The sequence below is a fragment of the Lucilia sericata genome, unplaced genomic scaffold (assembly GCF_015586225.1).
Source record: "Lucilia sericata isolate MDLA Ls3-8-SP2 unplaced genomic scaffold, ASM1558622v1 Contig001240F_arrow, whole genome shotgun sequence".
In the NCBI taxonomy this organism is placed as follows: domain Eukaryota; kingdom Metazoa; phylum Arthropoda; class Insecta; order Diptera; family Calliphoridae; genus Lucilia; species Lucilia sericata.
The window spans coordinates 54,026-73,702 of NW_023995197.1; the positions used below are offsets into that span (position 1 = coordinate 54,026).

A 19,677-nucleotide genomic window follows, 5' to 3' on the forward strand; every position below is an offset into this window, starting at 1 on the left:
TTTTCGATTTAAGAATATATTAAACTATTTAATAAAATCATTAGTTCAGTTCTAGTTCAGTTCTAGTTCAGTTCTTAGTTCAGTTCTAGTCAGTTCTAGTTCAGTTCTAGTTCAGTTCTAGTTCAGTTCTAGTTCAGTTCTAGTTCAGTTCTAGTTCAGTTCTAGTTCAGTTCTAGTTCAGTTCTAGTTCAGTTCTAGTTCAGTTCTAGTTCAGTTCTAGTTCAGTTCTAGTTCAGTTCTAGTTCAGTTCTAGTTCAGTTCTAGTTCAGTTCTAGTTCAGTTCTAGTTCAGTTCTAGTTCAGTTCTAGTTCAGTTCTAGGTTCAGTTCTAGTTCAGTTCTAGTTCAGTTCTAGTTCAGTTCTAGTTCAGTTCTAGTTCAGTTCTAGTTCAGTTCTAGTTCAGTTCTAGTTCAGTTCTAGTTCAGTTCTAGTTCAGTTCTAGTTCAGTTCTAGTTCAGTTCTAGTTCAGTTCTAGTTCAGTTCTAGTTCAGTTCTAGTTCAGTTCTAGTTCAGTTCTAGTTCAGTTCTAGTTCAGTTCTAGTTCAGTTCTAGTTCAGTTCTAGTTCAGTTCTAGTTCAGTTCTAGTTCAGTTCTAGTTCAGTTCTAGTTCAGTTCTAGTTCAGTTCTAGTTCAGTTCTAGTTCAGTTCTAGTTCAGTTCTAGTTCAGTTCTAGTTCAGTTCTAGTTCAGTTCTAGTTCAGTTCTAGTTCAGTTCTAGTTCAGTTCTAGTTCAGTTCTAGTTCAGTTCTAGTTCAGTTCTAGTTCAGTTCTAGTTCAGTTCTAGTTCAGTTCTAGTTCAGTTCTAGTTCAGTTCTAGTTCAGTTCTAGTTCAGTTCTAGTTCAGTTCTAGTTCAGTTCTAGTTCAGTTCTAGTTCAGTTCTAGTTCAGTTCTAGTTCAGTTCTAGTTCAGTTTCTAGTTCAGTTCTAGTTCAGTTCTAGTTCAGTTCTAGTTCAGTTCTAGTTCAGTTCTAGTTTTCAGTTCTAGTTCAGTTCTAGTTCAGTTCTAGTTCAGTTCTAGTTCAGTTCTAGTTCAGTTCTAGTTCAGTGCTAGTTCAGTTCTAGTTCAGTTCTAGTTCAGTTCTAGTTCATTTCTTCAGTTCAGTTCTAGTTCAGTTCTAGTTCAGTTCTAGTTCAGTTCTAGTTCAGTTCTAGTTCAGTTCTAGTTCAGTTCTAGTTCAGTTCTAGTTAGTTCTAGTTCAGTTCTAGTTCAGTTCTAGTTCAGTTCGAGTTCAGTTTCTAGTTCAGTTCGAGTTGCAGTTCTAGTTCAGTTCTAGTTCAGTTCTAGTTCAGTTCTAGTTCAGTTCTAGTTCAGTTCTAGTCGTTCTAGTTCGTTCTAGTTCAGTTCTAGTTCAGTGTTCTAGTTCAAGTTCTAGTTCAGTTCTAGTTCAGTTCTAGTTCAGTTCTAGTTCAGTTCTAGTTTCAGTCTAGTTCAATTCTAGTTCAGTTCGAGTTCAGTTCTAGTTCAGTTCTAGTTCAGTTCTAGTTCAGTTCTAGTTCAGTATCTAGTTCAGTTCTAGTTCAGTTCTAGGTCAGTTCAGTTCAGTTCAGGTATCAGTTTATGTTCAGTTCTAGTTCAGTTCTAGTTCAGTTCTTCAGTTCTAGTTCAGTTCTAGTTCAGTAGTTCAGTTCTAGTTCCGTTCTAGTTCAGTTCTAGTTCAGTTCTAGTTCAGTTCTAGTTCAGTTCTAGTTCAGTTCTAGTTCAGTTCTAGTTCAGTTCTAGTTCTCAGTTATAGTTCAGTTCTAGTTCAGTTCTAGTTCAGTTCCCATTCAGTTCTAGTTCAGTTATAGTTCAGAAATTACTAGGGTGATCGACTCGATTTTTCAACCGGTTTTAAAACCGGTTTTTTCTGCTTTACCAGTGTCGGTTTTTTCTTAATGTTGATTTTTCGAATATCGAATAACCCGGTTTTTTCACTTTTTAAAAACCGGTTTCGAATACTTTTATTGGCTTTGTGTTCAAAGATTATTTTAATTAAATTTTTAAGTAAATAATAATACAGCCCGTCTAAATTTTAAAAATATTCGAGTCGAGGAACTAGCGTATACATATTTTTCTACAGCTCCTTTGGTTAAACTTTTTTGATTTTCCTAATTAATTAAAAAAATGTATTTGTAAAATTGATAACTGTTTGATATCAATCTTAAGATTATATTCCGATTACAATAATTAATTTACGGCTGAAATTTTATGGAAGTGATGGAATGCCTATGCAAATTTCGTAAACAGGACTTTTAAAATAAGCTAGGATTATTTAACAGAAGTGTCCCACTTTTTTCCTAATTTTTTATATTAAAGAAATAATGTAAATCAGACGACTAGATCTATCTAGTTATAATCTTTTAAACTGTTAAAAATCATTTCGGGCCATGTTTTATTAATCAAATTTAAACATAAACATTAAGTTTTTCAAATTAAAATATTTTTTTTTATTTATAATGAAAAACCGGTTAACCGGTTTTTTCAGAATTTGAAAAATATCAACCGGTTTTTTTTAAATGTCAACTATTCGAAAACCGGTTTTTGGAAAATGTCGAATAATCGATCACCCTAGAAATTACTTAATCTATGCATTAATTAATTAATTAACTTCACTCTCATACATATAGTTTTTTCTTCTCAAGTGAATAATTTATTTTTATTTCAATGCTCTTTTACGGTACACAACTCAATTACTTAGTGAAGACACAAACCTTAAGCACCACATAACCCAACCATTTTACTTTATCATACTATCTCTATCTTTCTTACGGTTAACAGAGAACTGTCAACTTAACAGCAAAGTGAAAAATGTAAAGATTTGTACTGTTAAAATTTAGTAACATCTCCTCCAGCTTCCACGATCACAGAAAAATAAACAACTGAAGACGTAGTGAAAACCTCAACATAATACAAGAAAAGCAATCAAATAAACAAACACAACAATTTTAAAAACGATTTTTAGCTGCTGAATATGAGAAGAAATACTATTGATCAGACCCAGCAGTAGCTTACGATCACTGTTAATTTGTCAAGTACTTTATCCATGGCAAGGCATTAGTATCGATTCAGTTAGCTAGTGAAGTTCGTGCAGTAATGATCGCTTAAACGGGAGAAAAGAAATTTTAATTTAATTTTGAAATATTTTCAAATAACAACGTTATTGGTGCGTTCGTACGTTTATACTTTCGTTTAATTTATTTGAAAAACTAATCTACTGGAAACACAAAACGTAAACAAATAATTAAATATTATTTATTTGTTGAGACAGAGTGTGTGTTTTTTTTAATTTTTTAAGAAACACAAATAAAAAAACAACAACCTGCGGATTCAAGTGTTGTGTTACTAAATTATATACACACATCTTTTCTAATAATTATTGTGAAAATAAATAAAATAAATTCACCTGATACTTTTAATGTTTTTAGTAATTATTTGCAAATTTAACTCTGTATGTGTAGCAGTTAGATAAATAAATTTAAAGCTGATGCCTCAGTTAATTTTATAACGGTTTGGAGTAGTTGGTGGCAGGGAGGAAGTTTTCACTTGAACAGTGCGAATAATGAATGGCAAATGATTTTAATTAATATTGTAATTTTTTTTAATAATTTCCCAAGAAGTTGTGATTTGAGAGCTGTATCAATTGATAAATTTAAATTTCTAATTTCTTGTGAAATAAAGAAATTGTTTTTAGTTTTTTATTTGTTATTTGCAAAAACAAATTAACATTAACGATATCAGTGGCTGTGAATGTTTTACATACATATAAATGCGGGAATGAAAATCATATTATTGGTTAAGGGTAGAAGTTATTTCAAAAAACTCTAGTTCAGTTCTAGTTCATATCTAGTTCTAGTTCATTTCTAATTCTAGTTCAGTTCTAGTTGAGTTCTAGTTCAGTTCTAGTTCAGTTCTAGTTCAGTTCTAGTTCAGTTCTAGTTCAGTTCTAGTTCAGTTCTAGTTCAGTTCTAGTTCAGTTCTAGTTCAGTTCTAGTTCAGTTCTAGTTCTGTTCTAGTTCAGTTCTAGTTCAGTTCTAGTTCAGTTCTAGTTCAGTTCTAGTTCCGTTCTAGTTCAGTTCTAGTTCAGTTCTAGTTCAGTTCTAGTTCAATTCTAGTTCAGTTCTAGTTCAGGTTCTAGTTCAGTTCTAGTTCAGTTCTAAGTTCAGTTCTAGTTCAGTTCTAGTTCAGTTCTAGTTCAGTTCTAGTTTCAGTTCTAGTTCAGTTCTAGTTCAGTTCTAGTTCAGTTCTAGTTCAGTTCTAGTTCAGTTCTAGTTCAGTTCTAGTTCAGTTCTAGTTCAGTTCTAGTTCAGTTCTAGTTCAGTTCTAGTTCAGTTCTAGTTCAGTTCTAGTTCAGTTCTAGTTCAGTTCTAGTTCAGTTCTAGTTCAGTTCTAGTTCAGGTCTAGTTCAGTTCTAGTTCAGTTCTAGTTCAGTTCTAGTTCAGTTCTAGTTCAGTTCTAGTTCAGTTCTAGTTCAGTTCTAGTTCAGTTCTAGTTCAGTTCTAGTTCAGTTCTAGTTCAGTTCTAGTTCAGTTCTAGTTCAGTTCTAGTTCAGTTCTAGTTCAGTTCTAGTTCATTCTAGTTCAGTTCTAGTTCAGTTCTAGTTCAGTTCTAGTTCAGTTCTAGTTCAGTTCTAGTTCAGTTCTAGTTCAGTTCTAGTTCAGTTCTAGTTCAGTTCTAGTTCAGTTCTAGTTCAGTTTCTAGTTCAGTTCTAGTTCAGTTCTAGTTCAGTTCTAGTTCAGTTCTAGTTCAGTTCTAGTTCAGTTCTAGTTCAGTTCTAGTTCAGTTCTAGTTCAGTTCTAGTTCAGTTCTAGTTCAGTTCTAGTTCAGTTCTAGTTCAGTTCTAGTTCAGTTCTAGTTCAGTTCTAGTTTAGTTCTAGTTCAGTTCTAGTTCAGTACTAGTTCAGTTCTAGTTCAGTTCTAGTTCAGTTCTAGTTCAGTTCTAGTTCAGTTCTAGTTCAGTTCTAGTTCAGTTCTAGTTCAGTTCTAGTTCAGTTCTAGTTCAGTTCTAGTTCAGTTCTAGTTCAGTTCTAGTTCAGTACTAGTTCAGTTCTAGTTCAGTTCTAGTTCAGTTCTAGTTCAGTTCTAGTTCAGTTCTAGTTCAGTTCTAGTTCAGTTCTAGTTCAGTTCTAGTTCAGTTCTAGTTCAGTTCTAGTTCAGTTCTAGTTCAGATCTAGTTCAGTTCTAGTTCAGTTCTAGTGCAGTTCTAGTTCAGTTCTAGTTCAGTTCTAGTTCAGTTCTAGTTCAGTTCTAGTTCAGTTCTAGTTCAGTTCTGGTTCAGTTCTAGTTCTAGTTGAGTTCTAGTTCAGTTCTAGTTGAATTCTTTTTCTAGAAACTACTTCTTCCTCCAACCAATAACTGTTTAACAATTAGCAATTGTGAGAAGAGTATGTGGGTAAAACAGAAAGTAATCATTGGTATCATCATTATCATGATCATTGATTAGTTTTGTCTCACAGTATTTTTTACGTTTATCAATTGTTATTGTTTATTTGACGCGCCTAAAGTTTTTCTATCTATAACCGAACAAACAGCCACCACCACATTCTTCATCCCTCACACAGACGCCCAAAACATTGTCTGTCACCTCCTTTGAAACAACAACTGAAATTGCTACAGTAGCAGCAGTGTGGTGATCAGCAACAACTACTAAATGAAATTATTCGCCATTCGTAACATGCAAGTTCTCAAAGGCACAACATAGATATAAAAATACATAGAGAAATAAACAAATGTATCTGATAGATACAAGTACATGCTAATAATTCTTTTGTTAATTTGTTATAATTTCCATTTTGTGTTGTTGTTATTGTGGTAGTTTCATTTATTGTTTTTTATTAGTTAAAACTTACTCAAACACTTACACTCTCATGAATAAAATTTATTAATTTTCGTGATGCTACAGATACAAATTATTTAAACAAATTTTTGTTAACTACGGGTATTTAACACAAAAATATTTCACTAACGGAAATTATTAGTTAAGTGTGTTTAAATTAAAATTAATAAAATAACAAAAAAACAAATAAAACGTCAAAGAAATTAAGAAAATAAAAACGCCTAACATTTATTTATGAAAGAAAATCAACAAAAGTCGTGGAATTTCCTTTTTTTTTTCAATTCTATGTGTTTGAAAATATTTTTTATTTAAATGATGCCAAAATATATATAATTTTAGTTAAATAATCATAATCATCATCAACGTCAACATCATTAACTTTATGACGTCTATACAACAGTTTTCTTTTTAAAATTTTCAGTTTTTTTATTATTGAGCGAGAGACAGTGTTTGTGTTTTTCACTAATTTTGCCAACTTTTCTTAATTTAATACTAGAAAATCTTGTCAAAACGTATTTGAGCAAAAATATCTAAGAAAATTGTTTAAAAGAAATTTAACAGAAAAACATAAAAATCAATTTATCAAAAAAAAAACATTATTTTGTTTTGTGTAAATGCGCGATCGTCATCTCAACAAAATGCCGCGTGGTGGTTCAGCAACAGCGTAAGTTTTAAAATTTTCAATTATTTATTCAAACATTTTCTTATCAGTGTTTTTAAGTCTAAAAAAAAAAAAATAAATTTAATTTAATTTGAATATGATTTTCTACAAATGTTTTTAAATTTTACAAAACGTAATGGTTATTTACGATCACTTCACAGCCAATCATAAACAGTTAAGATCATATTAATACGAATTTATATTTGAATAAGAAAATAAAGCACTGAACTAGAACTGAACTAGAACTGAACTAGAACTGAACTAGAACTGAACTAGAACTGAACTAGAACTGAACTAGAACTGAACTAGAACTGAACTAGAACTGAACTAAACTGAACTAGAACTGAACTAGAACTGATCTAGAACTGAACTAGAACTGAACTAGAACTGAACTAGAACTGAACTAAAACTGAACTAAAACTGTACTAGAACTGAACTAGAACTGAACTAGAACTGAACTAGAACTGAACTAGAACTGAACTAGAACTGAACTAGAACTGAACTAGAACTGAACTAGAACTGAACTAGAACTGAACTAGAACTGAACTAGAACTGAACTAGAACTGAACTAGAACTGAACTAGAACTGAACTAGAACTAGAACTGAACTAGAACTGAACTAGAACTGAACTAGAACTGAACTAGAACTGAACTAGAACTGAACTAGAACTGAACTAGAACTGAACTAGAACTGAACTAGAACTGAACTAGAACTGAACTAGAACTGAACTAGAACTGAAAACTGAACTAGAACTGAACTAGAACTGAACTAGAACTGAACTAGAACTGAACTAGAACTGAACTAGAACTGAACTAGAACTGAACTAGAACTAGAACTGAACTAGAACTGAACTAGAACTGAACTAGAACTGAACTAGAACTGAACTAGAACTGAACTAGAACTGAACTAGAACTGAACTAGAACTGAACTAGAACTGAACTAGAACTGAACTAGAACTGAACTAGAACTGAACTAGAACTGAACTAGAACTGAACTAGAACTGAACTAGAACTGAACTAGAACTGAACTAGAACTGAACTAGAACTGAACTAGAACTGAACTAGAACTGAACTAGAACTGAACTAGAACTGAACTAGAACTGAACTAGAACTGAAACTAGAACTGAACTAGAACTGAACTTAGAACCTGAACTAGAACTGAACTAGGAACTGAACTAGAACTGAACTAGAATGAACTAAAACTGAAACTAGACAACGAACTAGAAACTGAACTAGAAATGAAACTAGAACTGACTAGAACTGAACTCGAACTGAACTCAGAACTGACACTAAAATAGAACTGAACTAGAACGGAAATAGAACTGAACTAGAATGAACGTAAACTGAATAGAACTGAACGAGAAAACTGAACTAGAACTGAACTAGAACTGAACTAGAACTGAACTGAAACTGAAACGAGAACTGACCTAGAAACTGAACTGAACTGAACTAGAAATGAACTAGAAATGAACTATAACTGAATCGAACTGACCTAGAACTGGAGCTAGACTGAACTAGAACTGAACTAGAACTGAACTAGACTGAACTAGAACTGAACTAGAACTGAACTAGAATGAAACTAGAACTGAACTAGAATGAATTAGCACTGAACTAGAAATGAAACTAGAACTGAACTAGAAACTGAACTGAACTCAACTGAAACTGAACTAGAACTGAACTAGAACTGAACTAGAACTGAACTAGAACTGAACTAGAACTGAACTAGAACTGAACTAGAACTGAACTAGAACTGAACTAGAACTGAACTAGAACTGAACTAGAACTGAACTAGAACTGAACTAGAACTGAACTAGAACTGAACTAGAAACTGAACTAGAACTGAACTAGAACTGAACTAGAACTGAACTAGAACTGAACTAGAACTGAACTAGAACTGAACTAGAACTGAACTAGAACTGAACTAGAACTGAACTAGAACTGAACTAGAACTGAACTAGAACTGAACTAGAACTGAACTAGAACTGAACTAGAACTGGACTAGAACTGAACTAGAACTGAATTAGAACTGAACTAGAACTGAACTAGAACTGAACTAGAACTGAACTAGAACTGAACTAGAACTGAACTAGAACTGAACTAGAACTGAACTAGAACTGAACTAGAACTGAACTAGAACTGAACTAGAACTGAACTAGAACTGAACTAGAACTGAACTAGAACTAGAACTGACTAGAACTGAACTAGAACTGAACTAGAACTGAACTAGAACTGAACTAGAACTGAACTAGAACTGAACTAGAACTGAACTAGAACTGAACTAGAATTACTGAAGCTAGAACTTGAACTAGAACTGAAACTAGAACTGAACTAGAAACTGAACTAGAACTGAACTAGAACTGAACTAAACTGAACTAGAACTGAACTAGAACTGAACTAGAACTGAACTAGAACTGAACTAGAACTGAACTAGAACTGAACTAGAACTGAACTAGAACTGAACTAGAACTGAACTAGAACTGAACTAGAACTGAACTAGAACTGAACTAGAACTGAACTAGAACTGAACTAGAAACTGAACTAGAACTGAACTAGAACTGAACTAGAACTGACTAGAACTGAACTAGAACTGAACTAGAACTGAACTAGAAACTGAACTAGGAATGAACTAGAATGAACTAGAACTGAACTGGAACTGACCTAGAATTGAACTAGAACTGAACTAGAAACTGAACTAGAACTGAACTAGAACTGAACTAGAACTGAACTAGAACTGAACTAGACTGAACTAGAACTGAACTAGAACTGAACTAGAACTGTAAACTAAGAACTGAACTAGAACTGAACTAGAACTGAACTAGAACTGAACTAGAACTGTACTAGAACTGAACTAGAACTGAACTAGAACTGAACTAGAACTGAACTAGAACTGAACTGGAATGGTACTAGAATTGATCCACAAGTAAACAAGAAAGTTTTCCGAAAGTTTTTTTAACTTTGTTGTTAATGTACCCAGTAAAAATTTCTTACGGTTTAACTTTCTTAACTAGAAATTGTAAATATTAGTAACAGATCATTAAATTTTTACTAATCAATGTAATAAACAATGTGTATTCATTTTGCCCTAAGGGTCATATTTTTACTTTCTTTTTCGTTAAAGGGTTAATGTAAATGTAGAGATCATTTAGCATAAACATAATTTAACTTCGATGATTATAAACTTTAAGGTCCATTGGATTTCAAAAGAATAATAATGCGAAATACTACATGATACATAAGTTATTATACAAATTTCATCGAAAAACAATTTCAAAACAACAATTTTTATGTTTGTGGAATTTACATACATATACCCCGGTAGTTTTAAAAGAAGTCAATAGATCCGTTGGACTAATTTCTGATAATATGTTTTATATATGCATGATGTCACTTTAGTGTTCCTTAGTAATCAATAAGATAGATTGTATGGTGTTCCTTAATTTGGAAAGATCCTGTATAAAGTCAATTCATTTTCCCTAAAACTCGATTTAGTTATAAATAGTTCGTTATATTGCAAAATCGCAAAGAAGACCCTTGCCCAAGACCGCAGGGTTTGAATCAGTATTTGTTTATGTGAATATAAATCAGGTGTATCTGCAACTTGTATCTTTTCTTGTACGGGGAAAAATAAGAAAAAAATCTTTATAATAATTTCAAAAGTTACTAAACACTCAGACAAACATTTCAATACATATTAAGTACAAATGTTTATGTTTAACAACTTTTTATGGAAACATTAAAGAGTTTTTTCAGTTGGTCGGTCGGTCGGTCGGGCGGTTTATCTGTCAGCTTTTTTTGGATTCATTATGCTGTAAAGCATTGAGAAATATTACTGCTCAGCAGCATCAATGTTTCTCTATGCAACGCATCTTGATTGAACGTTTGTGGCATGAAGTTTCTCCTTTTGGGCAGTAAAAATCTATATAAAAATTTCTCCGAAGATGTCTTTTTAGTAACTACTTAAATCCAAAAAAATAACAGAAAATACAACAACTGCAATAATACATATAACAACAACAGATAGTAATAACAGAAACCAGTTGAAATAAGTACTTTTTTCGTTGATGTCTGTTTTAAAAAGGGGCGGTGGGGCCAAATATAATAAAAAAAAATACAGATGGACAAATGCAACTTGACAAGATTGAAATAAACAACGTTAAATCTTTCTTTCTTTTTTTGTAAAAAATTGCAAATAAGAAAAAAGAAAGGAAAATACAATTGGTCCTACAGTTTTAAAAAAAGCTTAAGAAATTGTTATGCATTTTTTACAACAAGTTATTATTTGTCAAGTAATTGTTGTTACAGCTGTTTAGTACTTTTTTCAAAAGAAATTTTATTGCTGAAATATATTTGAATAAGTTTTAAAAACTTGTAGTTAAGAATGCATAGTCAAAATGTTGTTAAAACTTAATTTTTATATTATTGTTTGCTACTTATAATATAGTCTTCCTATATAGTCTCTTGACTATAAACTCAATAGTCGAGTGACTATAGTTTCTATAGTCGATTAACCATAGTCTCTTTAGTTGAGAGACTATAGTCTCCGCAGTCAAAAGGCTATAGTCTCTATAGACAAGTGACTATAATCTTATTAGTTAAATGACTATGGTCTCTAAAGTCGATTAATTATAGTGAGCATAGTCATGTGACTTTCGCCTCTATAATCAAGTCGTTATGGCGTCTACAATCAAGTGACTATACTCTCTGCAGTCGAGTGAATATAGTCCCAGTAGTTCAATGACTATAGCATCAATAGTCGAGAGACTACAGTTTTTAACTATAACTGAACTAGGCCTCTATAATCAAGTGACTATAGTCCTCTGCAGTCGAGTGACTATAGTTTCCAGTAGTTCAGTGAGTATATCGAGAGACTACAGTTTCTAACTAGAACTGAAGTAGAACTGAACTAGAACTGACCTAGAACTAAAAAGAGTGAACTAGTACTGAACTAAACTGAACTAGAACTGAACTAGAACTGAACTAGAACTGAACTAGAACTGAACTAGAACTGAACTAGAACTGAACTAGAACTGAACTAGAACTGAACTAGAACTGAACTAGAACTGAACAAACTGAACTAGAACTGAACTAGAACTGAACTAGAACTGAACTAGAACTGAACTAGAACTGACTGACTAGAACTGAACTAGAACTGAACTAGAACTGAACTAGAACTGAACTAGAACTGAACTAGAACTGAACTAGAAACTGACTGACTAGACACTGAACGAAAGGAACTAGAACTGACTAGAACTTAACTAGAACTGAACGACTAACTGAACTAGAACAACTGAACTAGAACTGAACTAGAACTGAACTAGAACTGAACTAGAACTGAACTAGAACTGAACTAGAACTGAACTAGAACTGAACTAGAACTGAACTAGAACTGAACTAGAACTGAACTAGAAACTGAACTAGAACTGAACTAGAACTGAACTAGAACTGAACTAGAACTGAACTAGAACTGACTAGAACTTAACTAGAACTGAACTAGAACTGAACTAGAACTGAACTAGAACTGAACTAGAACTGAACTAGAACTTGAACTAGAACTGAACTAGAACTGAACTAGAACTGAAACTAGAACTGAACTAGAACTGAACTAGAACTGAACTAGAACTGAACTAGAACTGAACTAGAACTGAACTAGAACTGAACTAGAACTGAACTAGAACTGAACTAGAACTGACAGACTAAAGAACTGAACTAGAACTGACTAGAACTGAACTAGAACTGAACTAGAACTGAACTAGAACTGAACTAGAACTGAACTAGAACTGAACTAGAACTGAACTAGAACTGAACTAGAACTGAACTAGAACTGAACTAGAACTGAACTAAAACTGAACTAGAACTGAACTTGAACTAGAACTGAACTAGAACTGAACTAGAACTGAACTAGAACTAGAACTGAACTAGAACTGAACTAGAACTGAACTAGAACTGAACTAGAACTGAACTAGAACTGAACTAAAACTGAACTAGAAATTAACTAGAACTCTCTTTAGTTGAGATACTATAGTGTCTATAGTCGAGATACTACGGAGTATATAGTCGAGTGACTATAGTGTCTGTAATATCTAAAGATTAGTCTGTATAGTCAAGATGCTATAGCGTTTATAATCGAGATACTTTAGTGTCTATAGTCGAGTTTTGTCTCAAGAGTCTAGAGAATATTGTCTCTACAGTCGGGCAACTAAAGTTTCCTTAGTCGAGTGATGTACTCATTAAAGAAAACTATTTATTTCAACCATATTTGATTCTACGATTAAAAAACAACTATTTTTAGATACTTGCATCATATATTCTTAATTAATAGTGGCAAAATATAAACAATTTTCTATTTAATTATGTATGACTATAATAGGATTATATTTTTTTTTTAGTTTCTACGCCCTTTTCTAAAATCGCACCTTTATATGTAAAATATCTATAGATTTTTATATTAATAATCTAATTGTGTTTAAAAGATTTGTACGTGTTTTGAAATGATTTTGAAAAATAATAAGGAACAATATATAAATAGAATTTGTATTCTCTGGATGAGTTGTTATGATAAAGAAAAAATGCTGTCCGATAGATGTTTTTAGTTAAGATAACTAACATATAGGGCACATAGGATTAGATATACGTGGTCAATACAATCGAATAGAATATTAATCTAAAATGAATGTAAACTGTATAACTGGAAATAGAGCCTCTCTAGTCAATAGTTATTGTATATAGCTTTTGACGATGAAAGTCTATAGTCTCAATAATCGAGTGGCTACGAGTCTAGAGTTAAGCAACTACATATATATAGTCCCTTTAGTAAAGCTTTAATAGTCCCTAAGTATAGACGCTTTAAAAACAGCTTCTCAGCTGCTTTAATTTGGGTCAATAACTTTTCTTGCAGTGTAAATACTCAGACAATTAATGAAATGGACTAATTAAAAGGTACATTACTAGTTGAGCTTAATTTTCTAAACTTTTGCTTAATTGTCTGGGTTTTTAATCCTAATTTATTTAAGTTTAACTTTAAGTGACAAACCATTTGTACAACAACAACAAAAGTGAGCAACGTTTACATTCAACTTTAAGTCACTAACTAAATAAGTGAATTTCTAATAAGTTTCTAAGTTTTTTTTTTCACATTTATGCATAAAAAAAGAGACCTCCTTCACAAAACGTCTACATTTTCAGTTCTAAACATTTACTGAGCTAGTTTTTATTATCGTTCTTTTTCACTTTTCATTCTTTTATAAACTTGTCGTCAGAGTTAATTTACAATCATCAAAATGTAAATAAAATTGAAAATTAAATTCAATGAATAAATTGCAACTTAAACAACCAAAATACCAACAACAACAACAAAAAAAAATGAAAATTGTGATAAAATAAAAAAGCACAGACCAGAACTTATTTGTATCTACAAGTTCTGTACTTAAACGCAACACTCACTTGAGATACTTACTAGCAAAAACACACACAGACACCAATCATTTAATAAAATTAAAATGAATATAAAAACGTGAAAGAAAAAAATCTTTAAAATTAGACATATTTTCTTAATATAGCAAGCAGCATGTTGTACATATGAGTGTTATACACAATTCATAATGTGTTGTGAATTTGATTTCTATCTTTAAGATACAATTATTTACTTGATATTTCATTTGTTGCGTTATTGTTTTTTTCCCCCTTCTATGCCTCTTAACAATTTACACACAATTGAGCGAAAAACGAAATATGTGGCACGCAATTTTATACTTAGATGGAGCAATTGCTTCAGCAGCTCCTACACTGTGGTAGGAGCATTGCATATACGTGTGGTTAGAAAAATAGGTGCAAGTTTTATAGTTGCAATAATATAACAAATGAAAAAAAATTAAGAAAAATTTTTATAGTTCCACCGATGAGTGGCTCAATAGTCGGGAGACTAAAGTCTCCATAGTTGAGGAACTACAGTTTCTATAGTCGAGAGACTATATTCTTTATAGTTGAGAGTATTTAGTCTATATAGTGGGGAGACTCTAGCCCCTATAGTCGAAAGACTTTACTCTTTATAGTCTAGAGTTTACAGTCTCTAAAGTCGAGAGACTATAGTCTCTATAGTAGAGAGACTGACTATATTCTCCATAGTCGAGAGTCAATAGTCTTTATAGTTAAGAGACTATAGTGTCTATAGCAGATAGACTATAGTATCTATAGTCGACAGACTATATTAACTATATTGGACATACTATAGTATCTATAGTGGACAAACTATAGTATCTATAGACGACAGACTATAGTATCTATAGTTGAGAACCACCAGTCTCTATAGTCGAGATACTTTTGTCTCCATAGTCGAGAGAATATAGTCGCTATAGCCTCGAGCCTCTATAGACGAAAGACTCTAGTCTCTATAGTTGAGAACCTCTAGTCTCTACAGTCGAGGGACTATAGTCTTTATGGTCAGGAGACTCTAGTCTCTATAGTCTAGAGACTATAGTCTCTAAAATCGAGAGACAATAGTCTCTATAGTCGAAAGACTATAGTCTCTATAGTCGAAAGACTATAGTCTCTATAGTCGAAAGACTATAGTCTCTATAGTCGAAAGACTATAGTCTCTATAGTCGAAAGACTATAGTCTCTATAGTCGAAAGACTATAGTCTCTATAGTCGAGAGACTATAGTCTCTATAGTCGGTAGATTATAGCCTCAATAGTCCAGAGACTACAGTTTTTATAGTCGGCAGACTATAGTATCTATAGTCGGCAGACTATAATATCTATAGTGTACATTTATATAGTATATATAGTCTATAGTTGAGAGATTATAGTCTCTCTAGTCCAGCGACTATAGTCTCTATAGTCCAGCGACTATAGTCTCTATAGTCGAAAGACTATTGCCGTTATAGTCGGGAAACTCTAGCCTCTGTAGTCGAGAGACTCCAGTTTCTATAGCCCAGAGACAATAGTCCTGAGACTATAGTCTCTATAGTGCATAGATTATAGTCTCTATAGTCGAGAGACCATAGTCCTATACTCGAGAGACTATAGTCTCTATAGTCGAGAGACAATAGTTGCAATAGTCGAGAGACTATAGTGTCTATATAGTATCTTTAGTCGACAGACTATAGTAATCATAGTCGACAAATTATAGTATCTATAGTCGACAGACTATAGTCTCTATAGTTAAGAAATTATACTCTTTATAGTCGAGAGACTATACATAGTCTCTATAGTCAAAAGACTATTGAGCGTATAGATGACAGACTAAAGTATCTATAGTCAACAGACTATGGTATATAGTCGACAGACTATAGTATATACAGTCGACAGACTATAGTATATACAGTCGACAGACTATAGTATCTATAGTCTCTAGACTATAGTCTCTATAGTGTAGAGATTATAGTCGAGAGACTATAGTCGCCAATCTCGAACCAACAATCTTTGTCGAACCAATCTCATCCCTCCACACACACACCTAGTTTACTACCCCCAACTGTACGCTTCATTATATTCAGCTGCAGAATGTCTACTAGATAAATCAAGAAAATCAAATGAAATTATTGAGTTTGTTTATTTGAATTTTAACTGATATTTAACAATTTAAAATAACTAAATACGAATTGCATGCGTATTTGTAGTTTCTTTGTTTGCCTCATAAAAATTGCCTGTGGCATGTAGTTGCGGCACGCATAAACCACCATATCAATTATGCAGTCGAGTCATTTATGAATTTGTTTTATTCATAAAAAAAAACATGCAATTTTAATAATTGATGCAGAACAATGAATTGCAAATATTTTACAGAGATAAAAGTTAAATTGTGAACGTTGTATTAAGATTTTGGCCACGCCCATTTTAACGCCCATTTACAAATGTTAGCACATAGCTTATATAAGTGTCTATAATCTTGTTCTAACAAAAATAATTAGTTAGTAGTCAAGGTTACTCTTGTTAATCGAGGAAAAACTGGTGCCACTCTCTAAGGAAATCCCCATAAATTTCGGATACATAATATTCGACCCAGAAAAGTACTTAAATTGTTAAGCTACAAAATTCGTCACACTTCTATAACAAAACAAATAAATTTAAATATTTTAAAGTTAGAGAGCGAGAGAAGAAATCTATTAAATGGGTTAAATAGTTTGATTGACATTCTCAAGAAATTGAACCTAAAAACCAATTAAACAAATTAATCATTCTAGAATCGAACACCGACATACAAACACACTTATCAGCACCCTCTCGTGAGAACATTTTTTTTTTGTTTGTTTTTTTTTTCGAAAATTCATTTCACTAAGAATTTAAATTTGTTTTTGTTAACAAATGGCGCTAATGATGCAAAAGTCTCTGATCATATGATACCATTCACTATGATCATTAACAATGATAATGTGTTAAGTACTTTATCTTTTTTTTATTATACATATATTTACTATATTAACAAAGCAAATAATTAAACACATGTTAAACTGCAATTCTGAGAGGGATTGTGGGGGGGGTTGGGGCGAAAACCCCCCAACTACAATACCACAAAACTAAATGCAAAACACACACACACACACTCACACATGTCTGCACTATATAGTACTTGTTTTGAATCCTCTAATAAATTTAACAGATACAACTGTACAATTGTAGTTGAATAAAGTGTTCCCTTTGGACATACAAAAATTATGGTCGAATAATAGAAATATTATTATGGTGCACACACATTTAAATACAAGTACTTACGGGTATGTATCCAACCATTGTCTACGATTACAATTTCAAATGATATCATTTCATGTTATAATAAAAAAAAAAAAACAACTACAAAAAAAAACTAAAAGATATTTTAAATTTAAATGACAGCCACATCAGACAGACAAGGCAAGATGGGCAATTTTAAAAACAAAGAATATTTTATTAAAATAATAAAAAAAAAAAAACATGTGAATTTGTTGTATTTTATGAGTAAAAAAAAGTGCGTGTGTGAATGGCATAATTTAAATAATTGAAAAAGAACAAGGAAAAGTTCTAAATGTGAAGTGGATCAGCATGTAACTGAAAGTACTCTATGAATAAGTTATATTTGGATAAGGGGTCACAGGGTTTTTGTCTAAACTTTTAGTCTATTTGATGTTTAAATTCGTTTTTTTACTGATTTTGGAAAAAATTCTTCTTAGTTCTTGGTAAAATTTTCGTCGACAAACAATAGTCTCTGTAATCGAGTGACTATAGTCCCAATAGTGTGACTATAGTCTGTATAGTCGAGAGACTATATTCTGTACAGTCGAGTGACTATAGTCTCTATAGTCGAATGACTATAGTATCCATAGTCGAGTGACTATAGTATCTATAGTCGAGTGACTATAGTCTCTATAGTTGAGTGACTATAGTCTTTATAGTCGTATGACTATATTCTCTATAGTCAAGTGACTACAGTCTCTATAGTCGAGTGACTAAAGTCTGTATAGTCGAGTGATTATAGTCTCTATAGTCGAATGACTATATTTTCTATAGTATAGTAAATGTAGACTCTATAGTCGAGTGACTATAGTATGTACTGTCGAGTGACTATAGTCTATTTAGTAGAGTCACTATAGTCTCTATAGTCGAATGACTATAGTCTCTATGGTTGAGTGACTACATATATAGTCTGTTTGTCAAATGACTATAGTCTCTATAGTCGAATGACTATTGGATCTATAGTCAAGTGACTTCATATAGTCTGTTTGTCGAATGACTATAGTCTATATTCGAGTGACTCGAGTATATTCTGTATAGTCGAGTCTACAGTCTCTATAGTTGAATGTACAGTCGAGTGACTATAGTCTCTATAGCCGATTGAATATATTTTCTATAGTTGAGTGGCTATAGTCTGTATAGTCGAGTGACTTTAGCCTGTATAGTCGAATGAGTATATTCTCTATATTCTAGTAAATGTAGCCTCTATAGTATATACAGTCGAGTGACTATAGTCTCCATAGTCGAGTAACTATGGTCTGTATAGTCGAGTCACTATAGTCTGTATAGTCGAATGACTATAGTCGAATAACTATAGTATCAATAGTCGAGTGTTTACAGTCTCTATAGTCCAGTGACTATAGTCAGTGACATATTCTCTATAGTCGAATGACTATTTTCTCTATAAACTAGTAAATATAGTCTCTATAGTCGTGTGACTATAGTCTAATATTCTATATTCTCTATAGTCGAGTGACAATGGTCTGGATAATCGAGTGTCTAGTCTTTATAGTCGAATGACTATAGTCTAGATGGTCTAGTAAATGTAGTCTCCATAGTCTATAGACTGTATATATACAATCGAGTGATTGTAGTATCTGTAGTATCATATTATCTATAGTTGAATGACTATATTATCTATAGTTGAGTGACTATAGTCTGTATGGTCGAGTGACTATAGTCAGTATAGTCGAGTGGCTATAGTTGAGTGACTATAGTCTGTATAGACGAATAACTATAGTATCTATAGTCAAATGACTATATTCTCTATAGTCTCGTAAATGTAGTCTCTATATTCGGGTAACTATTTTCTCTATAGTCGAGTAACTATAGTCTCTATAATCGAGTGACTAAAGTCTCTATAGTCGATAGACTATAGTGACGATAATCTCTATAGTCGAGTCAATCTAGTCTCTACTGTCGAGTGACTATAGAGACAATAATATCTATGGTCGAGTGACTCTAGTATCTACGTCGAGGGACTATAGTCTTTATAGTCGAGTGGCTAAAGTTTGTATAGTCGAAGGACTATAGCATCTATAGTCCAATGACAATAGTCTCTATATCCGAGTGACTACAGGCTCTACAGTCGAATGACTATAGTTCTAGAGTCGTGTGACTATAGTCTCTATAGTCAAGTGACTGTAGTCTGTATAGTCGAGTGGCTATAGTATCTATAGTCGAGTGACTATAGTCTTTATAGTCGAGGGGCTATAGTCTCTATAGTCGAGTGGCTATAGTCTCAATAGTCGAGTGACTACAGTCTCTATAGTCGTTAGACTATAGTTTCTATAATCGAGTGACTATAGTCTCTATAGTAAGGGGACTACAGTCTGTATAGTCGAGTGGCTATAGTATCTATAGTCGAGTGACTATAGTCTCTATTGTCAAGTAACTATAGTCCATATAGTCGAGTGACTATAGTCTCTATAGTCGAATGACTACAGTCTATATAGTCGAATGACTACAGTCTCTATAGTCGTTAGACTATAGTTTCTATAAT

At 32.4% G+C, this 19,677-nt stretch overlaps 1 protein-coding gene across 9 annotated transcripts in view; it reads left to right on the plus strand.

Moving 5' to 3' along the window:
* Positions 1–19,677, plus strand: part of LOC119610585 (probable ascorbate-specific transmembrane electron transporter 2) — a 49,139-nt gene that overhangs the window by 20,841 nt on the left and 8,621 nt on the right. Inside the window, exons 1-2 of one of the 9 annotated variants that reach the window (XM_037965874.1) lie at positions 3,037–3,141; positions 6,308–6,475. The exons of 1 other annotated variant lie outside the window; for it this stretch is intronic. In XM_037965874.1, the coding sequence (XP_037821802.1) occupies positions 6,426–6,475 (50 nt within the window). In that variant the 5' untranslated portion in view covers positions 3,037–3,141; positions 6,308–6,425. Of the gene's footprint in view, positions 1–3,036; positions 3,208–6,232; positions 6,476–17,032; positions 17,183–19,677 lie in introns of those variants that run through there. 7 more of the 9 variants (XM_037965871.1, XM_037965870.1, XM_037965872.1 and 4 more) reach the window with 7 other exon arrangements.